This window comes from Gossypium raimondii, chromosome 4 (genome assembly GCF_025698545.1).
Source record: "Gossypium raimondii isolate GPD5lz chromosome 4, ASM2569854v1, whole genome shotgun sequence".
Lineage (NCBI taxonomy): Eukaryota > Viridiplantae > Streptophyta > Magnoliopsida > Malvales > Malvaceae > Gossypium > Gossypium raimondii.
In genome coordinates this window covers 36,247,003-36,257,509 of record NC_068568.1, presented here as the reverse complement: position 1 = coordinate 36,257,509, position 10,507 = coordinate 36,247,003, and the positions used below count along the sequence as shown (strand labels likewise).

Here is a 10,507-nt window from a genome sequence, read left to right as displayed (position 1 = left end):
GGTAACAATAAGTACGGAGGAGGATATCATTGCAACGGTAACTGGTGATGCACCTTATGTAGAGACTAATGATGAGGCAGTGGAATGTTCTTTCAGGTCCTTAGAGTTTGTGAACGCAATGTTTATTGCTGAAGGAAACAGAATTCCAGTACCAAAAATATCCAAGACCACAGAGATGGGTCTGCAATTGATGGTAGGGAGAGGAGCCTCGCCAGGGAAAGGATTGGGAAAACATTTTCAAGGAAGGATTGAAGCACCAATGCTGAAGGAAAAGTTTGATCGTTTTGGCTTAAGTTACAAGCCAGATATGAAACAGAAGAGGAAAGAAGTGGAAAAAAAGATAGGAGAGAAGAAGGGCACGGTTGAGCGGAGATGAAGTCAAATGGGAGCCTTTGACCTTTCCCCACATATCTAAAACCTTTGTGTCGGGTGGGTTTAATTACCCTGAACGGGGGGTGCCCAGAAAGAAAGGCATTGAAGAAATGTTGGAAAATGTTCATATCAATGCCATAGAAACAACTGAAGGAAGGACCTTGTTGGAGATCTACCCTTACGAACCTGGGAGCGAGCTAAACAATTGGACTGCGGAAGAAATCCCTGTAATCTTTAGAGCTTATTCAGAGTAATGTTCAGAACATTCTTATTGTTTTTAGTCTAAAAATGATAGGAAATCCTTTGTGAAATATGCTCAAGTCTGAATATCATTATTCTAATAAAATACATCTTTGCATTCATTTCAAGCAATTATTCTTTTATTCTTTCCATGCAAGTAATATTTTCCATTTGACTGATTGTCTTCCAAATTATTCTTTCATTACATTTATAACCTTATTGTACAAATAATTATCCATAAATTTATATATTTTTTGTATATTCTTTGGTGAACCCCCCATAAGTCCTCAGATATCAATGACATGAGTGATGCTGCTTCAAACAGGGAGTCTCTTTTTGAACAAGACATGTGTTTAGAGGGATCTCATGACTTTGAAAATGACGTAGACTGTGATATATCTCCGGACTTGTTTAGAATGGTGGAACAAGAGGATAAAAAAATCTTACCTCATAGAGAATCATTGAAAATGGTGAGCCTAGAGGAAGGAAAAGAGGTGAAAATTGGAACTGATATCACCGCAAAGACAAAACAAGACCTCACTGAGTTACTCCAAGAGTTCAAAGATGTTTTCGCATGATCATTCCAGGATATGCCCGGGCTAAGTACTAGCATTGTGGTACATCATTTGCCTATAAAAGAAGATTGTAAACCAGTTCAGTAGAAGCTCAGGAGAATGAGACCCGATATTGTACTAAAAATAAAAGAAGAAGTCAAAAAGAATTTGATGCTAGTTTTTTACAAGAGGTAAAATATTCAGAATGGGTAGCAAACATTGTCCCTGTTCCTAAAAATGATAGGAAGGTTAAAATGTGTGTGAATTACAGGGAATTAAATAAAGCTAGTCCAAAAGATAATTTTTCGTTGCCTCACATTGATACCATGGTAGATAATACGGTAGGCTATTCATTATTTTCTTTCATGGATGGCTTTTTTGGATACAATCAAATAAAGATGCATCCCGAAGATATGGGGAAAACCACATTCATTACCTTATGAAGAACATTTTGTTACAAAGTAATGCCATTTGGATTGAAGAATGCGGGAGCAACGTATCAAAAGGCCATGGTGACTTTGTTTCATGACATGATGCATAAGAAAATTGAAGTCTATGTTGATGATATGATTGCAAAATCTAGAACTGAAGAAGAACATGTTCGAGTCTTGAGAAAATTATTTTTAAGATTGAGAAAATTTCAGTTCAAGCTCAACCCAACAAAATGCACATTTGGAGCCAGATTAGGGAAGTTATTAGGCTTCATAGTCAGCAAGAAGGGGATTGAGGTTGATCCAGATAAAGTTAAGGAAATACGAGATCTACCTCCTCCACACACTCAAAAGGAAGTCCAAGGTTTTCCAGGAAGACTGAATTATTTTGCTCGGTTCATTTCACAACTGACTGAGAAATGTGATCTAGTATTTCGTCGTTTGAAGAAACATAATCCAGGTGAATGGGATGAGGAATTTCAGAGAGCTTTTGATAAGATAAAGCAATACCTGGCTAATACTCTAGTACTATCACCGCCTAGTCCAGATAGGCCATTGATACTGTATCTAACGGTGTTTGACAGTTCCATGGGATGCGTATTGGGCCAACACGATGAGACGGCGAAGAAGGAAAGGGCAATATACTCTCTCAGCAAGAAATTCACTGATTGTGAAATGAGGTACTCGTCCATTAAGAAGTTGTGTTGTGCTTTAATATGGACAACTCGAAGAGTAAGGCAGTACATGTTGTATCATACGACTTGGCTGATTTCAAAGTTGGATCCTTTAAAGTATATGATAGAATCAACTGTTTTAAATGGGAGAATGGCTAGATGGAAAATTCTACTATCTGAATTTGACATAGTATATGTAAGTCAGAAGGCTATAAAAGGAAGTGCAATAGCTGATTTTCTAGCCAGCAGAGCCTTGGAAGACTATGAGTCTTTGAACTTCGATTTTCCAAATGAGGACTTAATGTATGTGGCAAACACTGCAGAAAACCCCCAAATGGATCACATATGGAAGTTAAATTTTGATGGAGCTTCAAACGTTATGGATAATGGAATTGGGACAGTCTTGATATCCCCAAGTGGAGATCATTATCCTGTTGGTAGCAAATTGGACTTTGATTACACAAACAACATGACAAAATATGAAGCATGTATTATGGGTATTCGTGCAGCTATTGAACATAAAATCAAAGTACTAAAAGTATATGGGGATTCCGCATTGGTGATATACCAACTCAAAGAAGAATGGAAAACTAGAGACCCTAAGTTGATCAATTATAGAAAGTCGGTTCTTGAATTGATTGATGAGTTTGACGAAATCACTTTCTATTACCTCCCACGAGATGAAAACCAAATGGCTAATGCATTGGCTACTCTAGCTTCGATGATTCAGGTGAACAGGTTAGAGGTAATGAAGCCTATTCAGATGAGTATTTATGAGACTCCGACTCATTGCTACAGTATTGAGGAGGAGGGAAAAGATGATCATCTTTGATATCAGAGCATCCTACAATATGTGAAGAATCAGGAGTACCCTAATCAAGCGATAGAGAATGACAAGAGAAGATTGAGAAGAATAGTCATTGAATATGTCTTAGATGGGGAAATGCTGTACAAAAGAGGGAAGGATCAAGTGCTGTTAAGGTGTGTAGATGCTGTGGAGGCTAGAAAGATCCTGGAAGAAGTCCATGAGGGCATTTGCGGAACTCATGCAAATGGTTTCACAATGGCCAAACAAATCATGAGATTTGGATACTATTGGAAGGAGATTGCATTAACTATGTCAAGAAGTGTCATAAATGTCAAATTTATGGAGACAAGATACATGTACCTCCCTCACCTCTACACGTTATGACTGCTCCGTGGCCGTTCTCCATGTGGGGCATGGATGTTATTGGGCCAATATCACCGAAGGCTTTAAATGGGTATCGTTTCATCTTCGTGGTCATTGATTACTTTACCAAGTGGGTGGAAGCTGCTTCATAGGCAAATGTCACGAAGTCAGCGGTTTGTAAATTCTTGAAAAAGGAGATCATTTGTCGATATAGAATGCTGAAAAAATTATATCTGACAATGCGTTGAATTTGAATAATAGCACAATAGCAGATGTCTGTAGTCAGTTTAAGATCATACACCATAATTCGTCACCATATCGCCCAAAAATGAATGGTGCAGTGGAGGCGGCCAATAAAAACATTAAGAGAATTGTGGGGAAAATGACAGAAACCTACAAGGATTAGCATGAGAAGTTATCATTTGCTCTCTTAGACTACCGAACAGCTGTTAGGACCTCTACTGGGGCAACACCCTTTTCTCTAGTTTATGGGATGGAAGCCGTTTTACCCATTAAAGTGGAAATTCCTTCCCTTCGAGTATTAGCTGAATTAAAATTGGATGAAGCAGAATGGGTTCAGTCTCGATACGACCAGTTGAACTTAATAGAAGGGAAAATGTTAAAAGCCATTCAACATAGTCATATGTATCAAAAACGGATGATGCGAGCCTATAACAAAAAGGTTCGTCCCGGAGAATTCTATGAAGGGGATCTGGTGTTGAAGAAAATTCTTCCTATACAAAAAGCCTTTAGAGGAAAATGGATGCCAAATTGGGAGGGTCCTTATGTCGTAAAGAAGGCCTTTTCTGGTGGAGCTTTGATTCTAAGTGAGATGGATGGTAAAAACTTGCAAAATCCTGTAAACTCAGATTCAGTCAAGAAATACTTCACTTGAAGGAAAGGGAACCAAAGTGAAAACCAGCAAAGGGCGCTTTGATTCCTAAAAAAAAAAAGAAGACCAAAGTGAAAACTCGCAAAGGGCACTTTGAGTCTAAACAAAAAATAATAACAATAATAAAAGCAAAAGACCAAAGTGAAAACCCACAAAGGGCGCTTTGGGTTTAAAAAAATGGAGAGGCCAAGGTGAAAACCCGCAAAGGGCGCATTGAGACCAAAAGGGATTTGAGTCTAAAACCCGAAAAGGACGGCCCAAATATTGATCAGAATGGGGCATGAGGTGATTTGAGCAGTTCAAATTTTGATTAGATTGGGGCATATGATGATCTTGCTATACCTGAATCAACAGGAAATGGTATGTGACATCTTGGAGCATTTACAGAGTACTGTAGATCTCCTAAGCACATGTCAAACTCAGAATGGTCTTTAGAAAGTTTGTACAGAGAAATTTAGGCTGCGATAACTGGGGCACCTAGTTCTCACACCATTTATATTGAATTTGTTATTCTTGGAAAAATTCTTTCTTTTTCTAAGAGACACATTCTCAATCAACTTCTTTGTTATCCTCCTTTTACTATTTTTGATACTTTATTTCTTTCGAGCGATGCTCAGAACTGACTTTAATCTTATCCATTGTTATGACCTTTTTGCAAGCATGTTGCATTGGAATAATGATTAATGGACTAATAAAACTTTCACAAGGGAAGTTTTTCCTATTACTCTAAAAAGTTTTTAAATAATACAGTAACCTGAAACAGGATTATTGTTTAGAACGCACCAAGTTTAAAGGTCAAAAATCTAAGAAGGAAAGGTCTAAATTAAGACCATCCTTTTGGATTTTGTAGACAGAAACATTGATTGAACAATATAACAAGATAAAGAAGCAATGATTATGGGGCAATAAGAGGAGGTTTCCCTGGAGAAAAATTCTTCATGCATAAATATTTGGTATGGCACCTTAAGAATGGGATAAAAAACCAAAGAATTACATATCCGGTATCCTTAAATTGCGATAGGAAAGGATTGAGAAAAGGCCAGATTTCTTCACTTTTGAGTTACAGCTGGAGAATGAGGGTACACCTTTCCGCATCCCAGTGGATTGAACTTTGATGTTTACAGTGGGGACAATTTAACTAAGAGGCATTAGCCAAGCAAGAAGGCGTTGTAGCACGTCAGTAATAGAGCCTTAATATAGCTTTGATTAATGATAATCTAAGTGATGAAAAGGGAACATTCTCAAAAAGTAGCAGCCTACATTCATACAAACATCATTCACACATGTCTAGTTAGGAGTATTTGATGCATTTTGATCATGTCATCCTAATCTTAGGCATAATTAGGTTCATTATAAAGGTCATGTTCCTCGGATAACAGATCAGAAATTACAAAACTTTGACTCCCTGGGTTACAGCGAAGTAGATCGAAAATGGCAGATCTTATCTCCCTAAGCAGTAGTGGAGTAGATTGAAGCCAATAATCCTATCTCCCTGAAGTTGCAGTGGAGTGGATTAAAATAAAAGATCTTATCTCTCTAAAGTGGCAGTAGAGTAGATCGCATCAGGTCTTATTTCCCTGAAGTTGCAGCAGAGCAGACCGAAGAATTACAGATCTTATCTCCCTAAGCAGTAGTGGATCAGATAAAAAATGGTAGATCTTATCTCCCTAAGCAGTAGTGGAGCAGATTAAAGCCAGTAATCCTATCTCCCTGAAGTTGCAGTGGAGCGGATTAAAATAAAAGATCTTATTTCTCTAAAGTTGCATAGAGTAGATCACATCAGGTCTTATCTCCCTGAAGTTGCAGCGGAGCAGATCGAAGAATTACAGAGCTTATCTCCCTAAGCAGTAGTGGAGCAGATCGAAAATGACAGATCTTATCTCCCTAAGCAGTAGTGGAGCAGGTTGAAGCCAGTAATCCTATCTCCCTGAAGTTGTAGTGGAGCGGATTAAAATAAAAGATCTTATCTCTCTGAAGTTGCAGTAGAATAGATCACATCAGGTCTTATCTCCCTGAAGTTGCAGCGGAGCAGACCAAAGAATTACAGATCTTATCTCCCTAAGCAATAGTGGAGCAGATCAAAGACCCCAGCCTTGTTTCCCTAAGCAGCAGTGAAGTAGGTTGAAACAAATTACAGATCTTATCTCCTTAAGCAGTAGTGGAGCAGATCGAAGACCCTAGCCTTGTCTCGCTGAGTAGTAGTGGAGTAGGTTGAAAATAGCAGATCTTGTCTTCCTGTATTGGCAGCGAAGTAGATCGATGATACTAATCCTATCTTCCTGAAGTTACAGCGGAGCAGATTAAAATAATAGATCTTATCTCTCTAAAGTTGCAGTAGAGTGGATCGAATCAGGTCTTATCTCCCTAAGGTTGCAGCGGAGCAGACTGAGAAAGCAAGTCCTATCCCCCTGAAGTTGCAGTGGGGCAGACTGAGAATAGCGAATCTTACTTCCTTGGCGGTGTAGTGGAATAGATTGAAGCTACAACAGTGAATCTTAATTCCCCGACATCACAGTTAAGCGGATTTAAAGTTACGAGTTACAAATCCTATTTTCCCGACGTTGCGGTGGAGTGGATCGAGACACCAATTCTTATACCTCTGAAGATGCAGTAGGATGGAATGTGGCTACTTGAAAAAAAGCAACACCAAGATCCCGCATGACCAAGCAAATTTGGCCTTATTAAAGTCTTTGCTTCATTCCCGCTACACGACAATGAGCAAAGAGGGGCAGTTGTAATAACCCATATTTGCCCGGCCCACATATATTTCAAAAAGAAAAAACAAATAAATAAAAATAAAAAATAAAACCAAATAAAAAATAATAGTGAAGGCCAATAGCAGTTCATTTACAAACCAGAATCAGCTAAACCTAACTAAACCCCAGACCCAATTTTCATAAACCCGAATAAATCCCCAAATACATAGCCTAGTTTATTTTAGCCCAAAAATAACCCAATTATAATGGCCCAAACGGCCCAAATTCAGAAACCCTAGGGATTTCTAGAATGTTCAGTGCAAAGACAATAGTAGACTCACTTTTGCTTGTGAGACGAGCCCAACACAGACTTCGCGCGTGCATCACCACTGGGCGCGTGCACGTGTGTGCCTCCGTTGCTCCAGGTTGGTAGAGTACCTTCAAATACATACGAAAAATAGCAGCAAAGGATAACAAAAAAAGCGAGGGAATAACAGATGGGATTTGGAGGATTTTATTTTGATTTTAATTTATTTATTTCTATAATTTTGGCTATAAAAAGGCCAAGACAAATACTGTAAAGGGGGTACGGAGATTTGAAATAGAAAATCAGAGAAAAAAATTTCAGAATACGAAAGGTGATTCAAACTTTTACTTTGTTTTTTTTTTGTTTTTGTCTTTTAATCTCTTTTTTCTGTATTTCATGTGATTGATTGTTCGAAAAGGAATAAAAGAAAGAGATTAGAGAGTAAAGAAGTACCTGATTGCCGAACCGTCGGTCACTCCATCATAATCGGAGTTGGGCAAGAGATTGGAGAGCCTCTGAGTGGCTGGTTCTTCGAACGGCGCAGAAAAACACACTCTCTGTTAGGTTTTTTTAAAACAAATAAAAGAGGGCTATTGTTTTTAGGGTTTTTTTTAGCCTATGAGCACGGGAATAAAACACTGTCGTTTGAAGTCAATACGATGACTTTGAAACGACGTCGTTTGAAGGCCTAGCTTCGCGTGGTGAACCGATCTTGGGGTAGGATCCGCGCATTCTGGTTCGTTAGATTATTTGCGCAACAAGTCCCTCTTTGCTTTTATTAATTTCAATCTGATTTCCTTTATTTTTTAAAATTTGTATCGCATATTTGACTTTGATTTTACTTAGATCCAAGCCTAAACAGTGTCGTTTTCTACGTTTGATTTTGATTATTCTAAATTTTTGCGTTAAATTGCTATAGTAGTCCCTATGATTTTCAGTGGTTTTCAATGCGGACGTTTGCTCATTTATTTCAAATCAACCCTTAGAAGTTTGTTTGAATTCAAAATAGATCCATTTTCATTAAAATTAATTGGTTTATTATTATTAATTTTATTTGTTGTTATTATATTTAATAGTTTTTTATATATATATCAGTTAACCTAATTTTACTATAAATTCTTTTATTCTGTAATATTATTTTATGTATTCATTACTTAATATTATAAATATTTTTATATGTTTTATATACTATCTTAGCATAATTTATACATACTTTTTGTTCATGTATGTATATATATATAATTAACTTCAAAATTTTTAATAATAATATCTCATACTTTTATATATATGTATATATAATATGGATTTTTTGGTATACGTATGTATATATATAATAATATATTATTAATTTCAAATGATATTTTTTATGCACGGAAGCCTTATTCCTTTTAAATTTGTTATTTTATTTTATTTATTTTAACTTTTATATATATTATCACTATGTATATACTATTATTTATACTAGACTTTATTTATATAAATCAAAATGTAGGTATTAATTTTAAGTTATTCACTTTTATTTTATTTCATTTTATTTTATTTTTTATTTTTTTATAAATCTTTCATTAAAATTCATTCAAACTTTTTATTTATTTTAGTTCTATTACCAAATTGTATCAAATATTCATATTATTTATTGTTATTATTGTTTTTTCTCATTGTCACGAAGTATTTTTAAATTGATTATTAATTTATGGGTTGCTTAATTATTAATATGGATGTTTGTATAATATGATTAAAATCAATGTTTGTATTTGCCTATTACTTGCTTGATTGCTTCTAGTTTAAGTTTAGGTTGTTATTTATCTTTTACATTATATGTATTGTTATTCAATCATGTTCCAATTGTAAGAGTTGTATTTTATTAAAGCACTATAATCATTTTATTTCATAATTCTTAAAAAAGCTTGGTGTTCATAAGTCCTCGAGAGAATCAAAAGTCGATCCCCATTTTCAAATTAAATATAAAAAATGGTTTTGATAGACAGCATGCGCAATATGGATACTAGTAGCCTACCGCTGAGACTGAAAATCAGAATGTAGGGTGTCAACGCACTATCTCAGGTTATGGTAAGAGTATTAGAAAGGGTTGCTGGGGCCCAAACTAGATTTGTTGGTCGAGGGTTTGTGACTGAGCGACTTTAGTCTAATGGTGTCGAGCTATTTCAAAGTGTCACTGTGATTACCCCGACTGTGACCGAGTACTAGTTAGAGGCCACCAAGAGAATTATGAATGACTTGGATTGCACCAAGAGCTGAAATTGAAGGATGTAGTATCTTTGCTTTGCGATAAGGCATATTAGTGGTGGAAGTCTATGGTGAGGGGCACACAGGCTGAACGTGTGACTTGGGAGTTCTTTAAGAGTGCCTTCCAAAGAAATATGTGGAGGCGAGGTACATTGAGGGATGTAGATTGGAGTTTATTGGGCTTAAGGAGGGGATATATCTGTGGCCAAGTATGAGGCCGAGTTTCTGAGGCTGAGCAAGTACGCTCCGAGTCTGGTTCTGAACAAGTATGATAAGAGTGTCCGTTTTGAGGATGGGCTTCACTACGATCTAAAAGTTCTGGTAGCGTCGAAGTAGGAGCGGGTCTTCAAAAAATTAGTGGAGAAGACTAATTTAGTGGAAGAAATTAAGCGTGTGGTGTGCGAAAGGAAGGATAAGAGCAGGAACCAGAGCAAGAATAAGAGAGAGACAAGTCCTTCTTGTACAGCTTCGTGGCCTAAGAAATGGATAAGGTTGAAAGGCCTCAACAGGTTGAGGCGACAACAAATATTGGTAAGGCTCAGGTTTGTACTAATTGTGGTAGGCGCCATCTGGTTAATTCGAGTTGAAATCGGGTAATTAATGAAAGGAACCAAACTTAATAAATAATATTATATATTATATGTATTAGACTATTATTAGTTCAGTTAATTCGATAAATTCGGTCAAATTAACATTATAAATTTATTTTTATAAGTTTTATACATGTTTTAACTAAAAAAAAGAACATATAAATTTTGGTTAATTCAGTTAAACGACCGAATTAACAGAAATATTTCGGTTCGGTTAATTTTTTGAAAAAATTTCGGTTCGCTTAACAGTTAAAGGATTAAAAATTTTGCTTAATTTGATTAATATTAGTTCGGTTCGATTAATCGATCAGTTAATCGTTTGAACACCCGTAG

General features: G+C 36.4%; 1 protein-coding gene across 1 annotated transcript; it reads left to right on the top strand.

The window, feature by feature from the left end:
* The first annotated feature begins 1,675 nt into the window (after positions 1-1,675).
* Positions 1,676-5,442, top strand: LOC105778970 (uncharacterized). Its single transcript, XM_012602724.1, has 5 exons — positions 1,676-2,277; positions 2,431-3,016; positions 3,131-3,326; positions 3,877-4,124; positions 5,356-5,442. The coding sequence occupies exons 1-5, from the start codon at positions 1,676-1,678 to the stop codon at positions 5,440-5,442; spliced, it is 1,719 nt and encodes a 572-aa protein (XP_012458178.1).
* The last annotated feature ends 5,065 nt before the right edge of the window (positions 5,443-10,507 follow it).

Coding starts and splice junctions, on each gene's coding strand:
- LOC105778970 (XM_012602724.1), top strand. CDS start 1,676: ATGGTGACTTTGTTTCATGACATGATGCATAAGAAAATTGAAGTCTAT. Junction 2,278..2,430: donor TTCACTGATTGTGAAATGAG/GTACTCGTCCAT, acceptor GAGAATGGCTAG/ATGGAAAATTCTACTATCTG. Junction 3,017..3,130: donor TTCAGGTGAACAGGTTAGAG/GTAATGAAGCCT, acceptor CAATATGTGAAG/AATCAGGAGTACCCTAATCA.